The sequence below is a fragment of the Myotis lucifugus genome, unplaced genomic scaffold, assembly GCF_000147115.1.
Source record: "Myotis lucifugus unplaced genomic scaffold, Myoluc2.0 scaffold_28, whole genome shotgun sequence".
NCBI lineage: Eukaryota > Metazoa > Chordata > Mammalia > Chiroptera > Vespertilionidae > Myotis > Myotis lucifugus.
The window spans coordinates 8488758-8501194 of NW_005871076.1; the positions used below are offsets into that span (position 1 = coordinate 8488758).

The window sequence follows — 12437 nt, forward strand, 5'->3', positions numbered from 1 at the left end:
AGGACTGAAGGGTCCCAGGTTCGATTCCGGTCAAGGGCATGTACCTTGGTTGCGGGCACATCCCCAGTAGGGGGTGTGCAGGAGGCAGCTGATCGATCTCATCGATGTTTCTCTCTATCCCTCTCCCTTCCTCTCTGTAAAAAATCAATAAAATATATTTTAAAGAAAAGATGGCTCAGGGGAGGGGACTGGAATGTTATTGGCACCGAGTGTCTGACCTGGAAAACCTGATCTTGCTTGCTTGTCTAATGGTGGCCTCTGGGAGTCAGGAGGCTTGGAGTCCCCGCTGGACCATTTTCTGTGTTCCCAATGGCTCTCCCTCTCCTGAGCCTCTGTCACCTCATCTCCATGCAGGCAACCATTTCACAGGGTCACACCGCTGTAAGGAGACACGGACGCTTCAGGCCAATGAGAGAAGTGCTGGTAAGTGACAGGAAACTCAAGGGCTGGTGGAAACTGATATGAACACAGGTTCAACAGAGACTGAGGTTCAAACCCCAGACCATCCTGGGCTCAGGGCTCCGTGCTGCGATGCTCCTGGGTGCACTGTCGGTGTGAAGGTGCATCACAGCCCCGAGGCACAGAGCCCTCCCGGGTGAACACCAGCCAGCACAGTCCCCATCCACACAGGCATGTGTCTTTGGTTTTATTATTACAAACACACCATGGCTCTGCCAAACCTGGGAAATCCTGGGCTCTGCGTGCTCTGCCCACCCTCTCTGATCTACCTGGATGGGGCCACACGGGAGTGTCCAAGCCACATGTAGACTCGAGACATGTTTGACAGAGCAGTTCAACTCATAGCTTATAATGACGCCATTCCTCCAGCTGTGAAAGAGCTTTACAGAAACCGTGCCAGGACTCCCCCTTGAGGCTGGGTTGCTTGATGCATGTTTTGGGAGCTCCACAAACTTCGGGCCCCTTTTCCGGAGCAGTGGGCAAAGGCAGGAAATTCCACGTTTGGGACAGGTCCTTTCTGGGGGTGAATGTCAGGCAGTGACATCCAGGTCTCTCCATGTAGCGGGTTAACAGCCATGTGCAGAGAGAACAAAAATTGAAACAACATCTCTCTCCCTCCTCCCCCAACCCACCCAAGGCTCAGATCTCATTATGGTGTGGCCCATGTACATTGAAGTGTGATATTTGGTTTCAAAAACAATCAGTCTCTTTGGCAAACTGAGAGAAATTGGCAAGGAGCTGCATTCTTCCCGTGGTCCTTCGCATTAATGCTTCATCCTCTCTAATAACCGCTGGTAGACAGGGGCTGAAAGAGAGAAGTTTGAAAGGTGAGAAGGATGTGAACTTCCCCATGTCTGTCTAGCAGTGGTTCTCAACCTTCTGGCCCTTTAAATACAGTTCCTCATGTTGTGACCCAACCATAAAATTATTTTCATTGCTACTTCGTAACTGTAATGTTGCTACTGTTATGAATCGTAATGTAAATATCTGATATGCAGGATGGTCTTAGGCGACCCCTGTGAAAGGGTCGTTCGACCGCCAAAGGGGTTGCGACCCACAGGTTGGGAACCACTGGTCTAGTGCTTCTGCCATACTCTCCTGCACACAGCAGGTGCTCCGTGGTGTGTGACACCTCCTGTCTTACTGAGGTTCTGAACTGGGATTTTCTACATCTCTCAGCTTGGACCACGTCCTCACCACAGGCTCCTGCCAAGCCCCTGTGCAATATCTCCAGGCTCCTAAACCCAATCATTTACAGCAGCCCTAAAAGGTGGGCACTCTTATTATCTCCATCTTATAGAGAAGGGAATTGAGTGTTCTGTGTCTGACCCCGAGGGCCAGGCTTGCTCTATTGCCCCATAGAAAGCAGATGGTAGGTATGGCCTGCTTGGGGGTAAGGCCCAAGCAAGTCAGTGGGATCTCCAAACCCAGACCAGACTTACCTAGTTTCACAGATGTGTGGGAAGCCTGAAAAACAAAACAAAACACAAGGTGTCAGGGTTTCCAGTGAAGGATATACCTGCACCTGCTCACAGCAGTGGCTTCACTCATTGCCACCCCCAGAACAAGTGCTGGGGATGAGGAAGAGGAAGGGGGACGTGGGACTGCGGGGCCCTGGGAGCTCCTCAGTTGGCCTCAGCAGTCCTAAGTGATGTGCCAACTCCTGCCAAGTGGAGCCTGAGGTGAACATTCCTCAGCTGGGCTTCCACCGAGACCACAGCCTAAAGCTTGGGGAGCTGGGGCTGCACAGGGAGTGGTGCTCAGGAGTAGGAGCTCAGGACCAAGACCCCTTCCTGAGGGGCACTAGCACCTTCTTCCAGAAGGAAAGCGACACATTCCAGCAGCAGGCCTCTGGGTTAAGGACTACTTGCTGCAGGCTCTTCTCTTGAGGTGCAAAACCTGTTAGGTAACCCACATTCCCAGGGGGCTTCACCTGACCTGAAGTAGCAAAGCAACCTGAGCAGGGCTCCAGGCCCTGGGCAAGGTTGGAAGCAGGATGAGGAGCACACAGAGTCAGAGAGGTCCAGAGAGGGGGTGGGGCTAAGGCAAGGAAGGGAGGCTCCACACACAGAGCTGGTCCTGTATCCAGAACCCATACCACAGTCCAGGAAGCCCCAGGATCACCGGAGAGGGGCCATGTCATGGAAAACAGAAGAGTCACTAAAAGGCCCAGGCCGCCATCAGGTGAATCCTTGGAGAGATGGATCCTGGAGCTGTCTGTTCTCACCAGCAGAGGCTCCGAGGCCTTGGTGTGAAGGCCTGGGCTTTTGCCCACAAAAGAAGCAGGGGCTGCCTGGGTTCTTTCCCCTGAACTCCACATAGGCCAGAGCGAAGGACATCCCAGTGAGAGAGGGAAGAAGTTTCTAGAGAGCCCTGGGGCAGCAGCCACGGGAGAGAGGGGATCTGGAGAGCCCCTCCATGGTCCCAAGAAGAAGACCAAGGCTGCTCAGACCAGGGGCGAACCTAGCAGGCATCTTACCCTGGAAAATGCTGATGCCTGTTTGAAAATTTCAAGTGCAGAGTCTGCAAGTTCGTCCCCTCGTTCCTGAGGTCTGTTGGCTGGGGATGAAAGAAAAGGCAGCTTTGGTGAGAGAAACTATTAGCATGTCATTCCTAACAGCCACGACTGAGGGGCACTGTTGGGCTCTCTGGCTCACATTTTCTAATGAATTTCCCCCTTATAACTTTCATAAGGCATGACAGAATTCGGTTGTGGGGAGAGAGCACAGAGAAAGGTGTATGCACAAGTGAGGACGGAGGCTGGGCTCAAGTTCAGCTTTGCTGGAGGTAAAGAGAGCTGCCATGGGGCGCGATGCTGCAAGAACCACGCTCATAGCATCTATCTGCCTGTAACAAACAACTGGGCTGTGTCTGCATGGGCTAAGACAGCCAGGCAATTCAGCAAAGAGAGGTCTGTCCTTGTGTTACTTGGTATAACGTCATGGAAACAACAGTTCTAATTAGCTTTCCATTCATTAGCCACAGTGATGTGTTCATGAAGACTCACTTTGCATGTGGCACCTTATTCCTATATTTGCTTAGGAGAGTTTTTCTATCGAACACCAACTGCTAGAGAAGGGCCCAGCTACAAACTGAGTGAGAATGAGGCCTTACCTGGAGGCTGCAGGACACTGGAGATGGCATAGACCACGCCATTGGTGGCCATGATGTCAGCTTCAGCAACAGGCTCCTTGTTGACACTCACTACATTATTTTTCTGGGAGAAAAAGAGGCACCAGTTGTTGAACGTAGAGCATACTTATCTCATTCACTCAGCAAATGTTTACTGAGCACTTCTAGATGCCAGATCCTGTGCTAAGTGTTGGGGACACTCTGGTGAAAGGAACAGTCCCTGCCGGCTACAGACCTTTGGTCTGGTGGAGTCATTCCAATCCCTTGTGTGACTCAGCACGTTATAATTTACAAAATGCTCTTTTGTGTTCCCACTTCTCTCTCACGACAGTGTATGGGGAGGAGGCAGATTTTACTGCCTCACATCAGAAGAGGAAACTGAGACTCAAGAGAGGCCAAGAGCCTCCTTTAAGCTCAGCTGGTGGGATGGATGGGGACAGAAGCTAGGCCTCCTGTTCTGGGTAAAGGGCGCTTTCCACTCCTCCTTGATGCCCTACTTAGGATTTTCTCACAGGAAGCGCACCAGGGTAAATCTGTCTTTGGCTTTCCTGAACGACCCACATATCAGACCCAAGGGGTCAAAGGGGGAACTGAAGCCTGTGACAGACAGAACCTGACACCCAAATCTAAGAGCTGAGAGAGTCTCAGGTGACCGGCATAAGTCAAACAAGTCATCCCTGCCTCCCTACATGCCTTCCATGCTCTGGAGGGAAACCGATGAGCAAAGGGATGGCTGGAGGTCAGGAGAGAGCAGGGAGCAGAGGCTGAGCCAGCTGCACACTGGAAGAGTGGTCCCTCCACAGGGGCTCAGTGGCAGCTCCAAAGTGGAATGTTTATCAACGTCCAGAATAAGGGAAGGCTCACAGATCAAGAAGAAAAGCCTTTTGGGATGGTCTGGCTCATGGCACAAATCAGTGAGCCCTGGATTTGGGGGAAGGTGTGGGTTGGAGATCCATCTCTCAAGACATAAAAGTAATTGCCTATCATCTCCTTAAGGGAAGGAAGATCTCAGACCCTCTCCCAGATGCCAATCAGAGGCCTTATTCCCCTGCAAATGTGGAAGCTCTTGTTCATGCCTAACCACAGTCTCCCTTGATTTCCCTGAAGACCCTTTTCTATTTTCTTTCGACAAAATGTACACAGAGGTTCAAGATATATCTTAAAGACGGTGTGTGTGTCTCATGCCATTCCGGGGTGGGATGTGCCTGGAACCCTGGTGGAGGGCACAGCCAGCTTTTCAATTTTCAGACACACTCACTGAGCTGACTTCCAGCTTGTCGCCCTGGAGGGACTTCAGCCGCACCAGGGCCTCGACGCCTCCGCTAACCAGGATTTCATCACCAATGTGGTATTTCAGGATGCTGGCAAGCTCCTTGGCATTGCCTGCAGGTTTGTGGGAAAGAAAACAGAGTTAATCCCAAGGTTTGGTAATTGGTGAGGTGAAGAAAGGGGCAGAGGAGAAGATACAAACGGCCACTCCTGAGATGGAGAACTCCTGCCTGGCTAATGAACACTCACTGAGCACCACTGTGTGCTCAGCCCTCTGTCCCACCACTAGTGATCAGGGAACAAGACATGTCCGTGGCCATGCATCTCCCCGGCAGTCGGCGGGCTCCTGGGTTAAAGCACATGCTCTCTTGCTGCTGAGAAGGAGTTAATCCATACTCCTCTGTGAGCATGACTCATGTTCCCATGAGCTAAATATTTGCTTGGAAAGCCAGGGACCTTTCCAGCACCGGCATCTGGGACATTTCATCATCAGCGTGGCTCCCGATGGCTATAACACAGTAGTGAAATATTTACACATTCTGCTCTCAAAACGCATATTCTGAGACGGCTATTTCCTGAAGGGAGAACTTAAAAGAGTCAACAGCTGCAATCTGGAGGAGCTGTGGAGCCGATGAGGTCAGGGCCAAGGGGGGATTCCCGACACAGCATCTCTCCTCCTCACGTCCCAGCATTCCTTCCAGCCCACATCAGCTTCTCCACCAACTGGGGAAGCAAGATTGCTCATAAAGGTGCACAGGCATTTCCCCAAATTAAGTGTGGGAGGCAATTCTTCAAGCTGCCAGCTGCTCTCTCATCTCTATCAAGGCTGCCACTGATGCTCACATTACCAGCCAAATGGCTGGATTTCCCCAGGGCTTATGGATGGTTATTTCCAGCATCTTGGAACTGAGAACGGAGAAAGTTTTAAAGCATTTTGGAGAGTTAGCTGGGTTATCGACACATCCACATCAGTGCGTGCGATGGAGCCACCAGTACCAAGTGATTTCCAAACATAGACAGTCTGCAGCTGGCGTGAGCTTCCCTTCCAAGGAGACACTGCCAGCCCCCGAGGTGCAGGGCCCTAACACCCAGATTGACTGCTAACACCTGGCTGGCCCTCCATCCCCCAGGAGTGCTGGGGTCCAGTCCTGCCCATGGGCCTGAGGGAGGGCGTGTTTGGGAAGCTTTGCCCTCGCCCCTCCTCTGCCCCCACACAGCTGAAAATGAACCGGAAGCCAAGCAGGCTCAGGCTACCAGGGGATACTTCATTCTTGCTGGACAGAGAGAAGGTGGAAGGTTCATGTTCAGAATGCACGTCTCCCCTCTTCTCAGGAACGTACGTCAGCATCGGAGACCCAGACATTCGTTTAGCAATAAAGAAAATTAAACAGGACACAAATTCAGCTCACAGCTGCCTGCAACCTGAACTTCCTATTCTGTTCCAGAGCAGGAAGGGAGGTGTGGACTATGTGGGCCTGAAGGTTTGGCCAAGGTCCTTCCTCTGCAGGCCCACTTCTCTGCGATGGGTGGAAGTGTCTCTTACGGGCATGCGTCAGAACTCAACACTGCCACCCTGTCCTACTTCCCCACCATCATAGCCGTTACTGTGTGCCCGACATGTGGGGAATACCTCACTTAATCCTCACAACAAGGAACTCTTACCTCCCTCATTTTTCTAATGGGAAAACTGAGGCTCAGAGAGGTTAAGCAACTTGCCAGAGGTCACCCAGCTAGTAAATACCAGAGTCAGGATTTGAACTTGCTTTCAGGTAGTCCGGGAGCCCAAGCTCTTGACCACTAGGTTTCTCCTCAAACATCCTCAGCTACATTTCTCAGGGCTGTGAGTAGCTTCTTAGTCAAGCTTTCATCCCGAGGGAGGTGTGATGCAGGTAAAAGGCTTCATTATCACTTTTCTCACAGGTCCCAAGTGGAAGCCATGTCTTGATGACTGGCCTGGTAGTTACCCACCCTGAAGTCCTTTCTGCTCTTCTCTGCCTTGTTTGGTGCCCGGAAGGCTGACGGCTATGAAATGTGTCTTCCGGGCTCCCTCCTTCTCCCTCCTGTAACCAGCTGACAGGAGGCCTGGCAACAGTGGGCATGGGGGGTGGTGGCCTGAGGCACGTAGTGACCCTGGTTCTGACAGCAGCTATACTGTGACTCTGGCCACTGTCCTGTGTCCCTCATACAGCTCTCCTGTCCTGTCCCCACACCCCCACCCCCAGGCCTGCCATGGTTGTTAGTCCCTGGGTGCCATCACCCTTCGCTAGATCCTTAATCCTGTCCACAATTCTGCCAATAGCCTCTCATTAAATTTCTTTCAGTCAAACCCTTCGTAACGTGCCAACTCTTTCTTGCTGGGACCCTGACTGATACAGCTACTTTAGAAAAGCCGATCAATGTACATAGGTTGGTCTTTACCCAAGAGTTTGTTCAGTTCTCCTGGCGGCATGGCTTGGAAGGCCTCATCAGTGGGAGCAAAGACTGTGTAGACCCCTTCCCGGTTGAGCGTCTCCGTCAGCCCTGCAGACTGGATGGCGGCTACCAGCATCCTGTGGACACACGCACAGAACCCGTCACTTTCCCACATATACCCCGCCACTGCGGGCAGTGGGATTCACCCTCCACCCCTTACAAAAAAGGGATGATTCAGTCTGTCTCTTCTCTCCTGAATGCTAAGCTCAGTTCAATGGCCAGTTCAATGGCCAGAGTCAAAGGCCAGAGCGGGAAGGAGAGAGAGGCCAGTCACATGGCTGACCACTGACCCAAAGACTGGCTGAGCCATTGGACCCTGGGGATGTGATTCTGGGGAGGGTGCCCAGGCTCTTGTGCAGGCGGCTGAACTCAGTGACAGGACACATTCACTGTCACAGCACCTAGTGGTGAGTGAGGAAGTCAGAAATGGAGAAAACTGGCAAGAAGAGTGGCACAGGGAGCCTGAGGAGGAGTGGCAAGAAGTCTGCCATGCAGGTGGTAGATACCACCCAGAGGGAGACTCACATACATTCAAAACCAGGTGCTCAGCTCACATGGGACTTTAGGTTGAGAACACCATGTCTTCCTTGCACTTTAATAATAAAAAATGTGGTCCCTCCCTGTCCTCCATGGATGGGAGGTTACACTCCCTTTTTCTCAACTTAGGCTTTGAAGGTCACCTTGATCTTTTCCACATCCCAAGCCTGGATGGTCACACCAGCGTGTCACTAATGTTCATTGACCCCCAGAGGGTGTGTGTGTGTGTGGTGGGCGGGGGGGGGGGGGAGCTTGACAAATTGCAGCCGTCCAGAGTCCTCCCCAGCATGACCACTTGGCAGAAGCCCCGCCTGGGATGGGGGTGGTTACCTGAAGCGATTGTCCCCCTTCAGGACGTCCATGACGGTCCCCATTGGGGGGGTCAGCACCCGGTCCATGGTGAACAGGGTCCCGTACCTTCCCCTCTTGTCGTGGGCGGCGATACAGCTGTTCTCGATGCACAGGCTCTGTGCAAAGGGGACAGAGAGAGGGCAGGTTATCCCCCAAGCAGAAGCCCCCTGACTTGTGCTGATGGCCTCATCCACAGACATCAATGAATATATATTGGGGTGGGTTTTCAAGACTAGGATAAAATGATGTATTTTCTCCAGGAAAGAAAAACATAAAATGGTGTTCCTTAAGGAAAGAGGGCCATAGATGCTCCAATGAAGTTACACAGAGGCCCTGTAATGAGAATATCATGTTACTTGAGGTCCATCAACAATGATCATATAAATAGGTCGAGTCTACTGATTTATTTATTGAACCGATGTCAACAATCTTTGGTCCAATGGTGCTGGCTGGTCTCCAGCAAGAGCTGTGCTGTGTTGTGCTTCCTGCCTGCTAGTCCAGGGTGACAGTTGGGTTTGAAGAGAGAGAAGAGATAGGAGAAGAGAGAGGAGAATCTTTGGACCAAGGAGGGCTGTGCCTCAGTCCAGGGGGCTTCTCTTCACATAAGCTAAGAAGGAGTCAGACCTCCATCCTTCCACCCTTTGTTCATCCCTCTGTGTTCAAGGTGGACTCTGCCTCCCTAGCCAGGTCAGACAGGTGTGTGGCTTATTCCCAAAGGCCTCCAGAAAAAGAGATTCTAATCCTTCTGCAAAATCTCATTTGACCCTTGATATTAGATATGTTTTGCAGAAATTCCTTCCTTCCTTATCAGAAGCCAGTTCACAGCAAGCTCCTAGTTATTGAGAACTTTTTTGTTTTGTAAACACTAATACAGCTTCTTTTTTTTTAGAGCTGAGATAAAGGAGGACCCAGAACTTACATTACGATAAACAAAAACTCTCAGTTTTTTGCCGCCCAAAGTGTCCAGGGTCTGTCCGTGGTACAGATACTTGGAGGCCAGCTGGTCTTTAACCATGTGGTTCCGAAGCAAGCTCTTCATTCGGGCATCAACGCGAGGGCTTCCATCTGTAAGAGGAGGCACGGTCAGGGCCAGGGCCAGGCCCAGAAAGGAAGGGCAGAGAGACAAATGTGGCGGAGAGCCTGGCTGTCCTTGACTTTGGAAATGGAGATTGAGAAATCAAGTGAGGCTGCAATATTCCTTAACATCCTGCACCTTCTGGGAATTACAAAAACACAAGAAAGTCCAGATAACTGAGGGGGTTGGAGTTTTGCCCAAAGAGGGAGGGGAATGCACGGACACAACTTGGCCCCTGTCTCCGCCTTCCCTGAGGCCAGGACTCAGCTGTCTCCTCACTGACTGCCCGACTAGCACATTGGCATTGATCCTGTCAATAAAAAGGCCGGGGAGTGCTCTGCTCCCCAGACAGATGCAAACTCTTGAATTCCGAGGACCAGAGCCCCAAATGCATTCTCTGTTCTGCCAAAGGAAACAGCAGAGGCTCTGAAGTTCCTGGTGAAGTCACATCTGCTTTCGGTTGAGCTGGGCGGGAGCGCTCACGCTCCACAGGGTGTTGTAAATCAGGGAGGTGACAGCGGTGGGGCAGCTGCCCCCAGTGACACCCCCACAGGGATGCCTTCCTTACATTACCTTTGAAGACAGAATTCAGGGGGGCCAGGAGAGTCAGCTGCTCATTTCCAGAGAGGTGGGTGCTGAGGCCCGCTTGTTTGAAAAGGTCAATGGCGATGGAAACATCGGACTCTGCAGCCAACTCCAACAGTGTCTTGGCTACAAGGAAGGAGAAAGTGGGTTCAAAAGTTAAAAGTGCTGTTTTCATTTATCATTCGTTCACCCAAGAGCATGACATCCATCAGCAGGAATGTCACCCCGTGAGTCAACAACGCCTCTAAACGCTGCTGGGGCAGTGCAGGCTTGTGTCATCAGGGGACGGTCACTCAGAAAATCTCACTGGTCGGGGAAGTGAGGTGAGGTTCAGAGGGGCAGAGGTCTGCCACTGTCCCACCTTTGGGCAGGGCACTAACTCGAGGGACACAGGCGACATTGTCTGTTCTGAACAGCAGATAATGCCAATGACCACACCCATGGGAAGAGTTTTCTGCTGGTTTGGTTTTTCCTCTGAAAATTCTTCACTCATGCGTAGTAGCCCTCCCTGAAATTCCAGAACAGGGCTAGGATGCTGCATGAAACCCAAGCCAAAGTCCATTCGGTCATTTCTCCTGGGGTCACTGACCCGGGGGTGCGTGGGCACTACTGAGAAAGCCATTGCCCTCTGTGCCAACCAGAGCTTCTGAAAGGCTCCTGTGGTTGAGTCGCTCCCTCCCCAGACTTCAATGGCTCGCCACTACCTCCAAGATAATGTTTGGACTCCCAGGCCTGCAGCTCAGGTTCTCCATAATGTGGCCGCAACCTACCAGGTGCCCAGGCCTTTTCTCCTGAGAGGCTGTGAGCTGAGTACAGGTAGGGAATCGGCCCCAAAGATCCCCAAATTCCCCCGGATCTGCCACCATGGACGGCAGAGGGGACAGTGGGCCTGGTGGGACCAAGGCCCACAGAGGCCTGCTTACCTGAATCTGGGATGAGCAGCTCGTCGATGTAGTGGATCACGCCGTTGGTGGCCAGGATGTCTTTGTTGGAGATGATGGCCTTCCCGTTGATGGTGAGCATGTCCCCACTGCAGCCCACGTCCAGCGTCGTGCCCTGCAGGGTCTCCACGGACAGCCCCGCAACAATGGCTTCGGCACACATGGCTGACTTCATGATGTGGTTGTTCAGCAGGTCTGGGGGCAAACAACACAGGAGGGTCAGGGCCACTCCAGGTGACCTCAGGGGCCGTTCACAGCCTGCCCAGGGCTGTGAGGATTCTGTTCTCTCAGATGCTGACCTTCAGACGAGGCTGGGTCACTGCATGGCCCGGATCTTCCTCTCCTGCCTGCTGTCCCTTCAAAACTAGCCGGGGCTCTGTGGTCAGACTGCCTGAATTTGAATCCCAGCTCGGCCACTTACCAGCTGTGGGGCCAGGCAAGTCATTTAGCCTTTTAGAGTCTCAACTTCCTCAGCCTTAGCACAGCACTCAGCTCCTAGGGCTGGTGTACGGAGGACATGGAGCTCTGAATGTGAGGCACCCAGCATAGTGCCTGACAGAGCAAATGCCCAAAACATGTTAGTGATTAGCTTATTAACACTTGAACTTCTGGGTAAATTCTCATATTAGTACCTGAACTTCAGGGTAAATTCTCGTTGATCATTTGGGCCTTTAACTCTCTCTGAGTCTGGCCTGGACCCCAGCTCTGCCTCCCTCCTAAGTTAGTACCTGACCTTCAAGGATAGGGGAAAACCCAAATGAGTTTACACTGGGACTTTTTATCTTCTGACTTTAATAAAAATGTAAAACGTGGTCGGAAGATGGAAACTGTAGTCAATGAGGTTATGCATGATTTGTACATTTTATTTGCTGTTGTACATTTTACTCAAAGGTCTACTACTTGTCCAAGTGCTGCCTTAGGGACCAGACCTGGGCTGGAGCAGACGAGGGGGACGCGGCCAGCCCCAGCCAGGCAGAGCAGGTTCTGGGAGGCCGCTCACCAAAGTTGCCAAGGCCCTTTGTCTTACGTTCCCACCGCAGAGGCAAGTTTCAGTTTGTCCTGAGTGTGGGAACCAAAACCGCGCTGTCATGGTCAGGAGGAAGCTCTGAGGCCTGCAGAGCCACAAGGGCCTGCAAAACCAGGGCTGACCCAATTCAGCCGGCTGGGGATAGAAACGATGGCAAGACTGCTATGGGAATGAGGCCTTGGGGATTTAGCTTCTCAGGGACGAAGGCAGGGGTGGGGTAGGAGTGACCTGCCAGGGCCACTCGTGGGGCGAGCAGAGCCAGTCTCCAAACGGGGCACACCAGCCTGGGGCTGCTTCTCGCCTGTCTGCCAACCCACTAATAACAACAGGACACTGTGGGCTTTCCAGCTGCCAGTCAAACCCCCACAGAGGGCTCTTGTTTCGAGCAAGCGGGTTACCGTTGGGAAAGGCAGATGTGCATACAGTAAACATTAGGGGTGTTTTTTCCTCACTTTATGCTGAGATGCATCCACATCTCACCTCCTCCAGGAAGCCTTCCAGACCCCCGAGGCTGCATGTGCCCACCCATGTCTTGCTCTCATGGTGAGTATCTCTGTGACTGTGACCTTTTTAAAGCCTGTCATCCCCA

The 12437-nt window shown here is 52.2% G+C and overlaps 1 protein-coding gene across 1 annotated transcript in view; it reads right to left on the minus strand.

Annotated features, from left to right (window-relative positions):
* Positions 1-631: 631 nt before the first annotated feature.
* TGFBI (transforming growth factor beta induced) overlaps positions 632-12437 on the minus strand; it is a 32763-nt gene continuing 20957 nt past the window's right edge. The window contains exons 8-17 of the mRNA XM_006086559.3: positions 10804-11016; positions 9869-10006; positions 9140-9285; positions 8200-8336; positions 7279-7409; positions 4850-4974; positions 3574-3676; positions 2939-3018; positions 1902-1926; positions 632-1264 (exon numbers count right to left, since the gene is read on the minus strand). Coding sequence (XP_006086621.1) covers positions 1224-1264; positions 1902-1926; positions 2939-3018; positions 3574-3676; positions 4850-4974; positions 7279-7409; positions 8200-8336; positions 9140-9285; positions 9869-10006; positions 10804-11016 — 1139 coding nt within the window. The 3' untranslated portion in view covers positions 632-1223. The remainder of the gene's footprint in view (positions 1265-1901; positions 1927-2938; positions 3019-3573; positions 3677-4849; positions 4975-7278; positions 7410-8199; positions 8337-9139; positions 9286-9868; positions 10007-10803; positions 11017-12437) is intronic.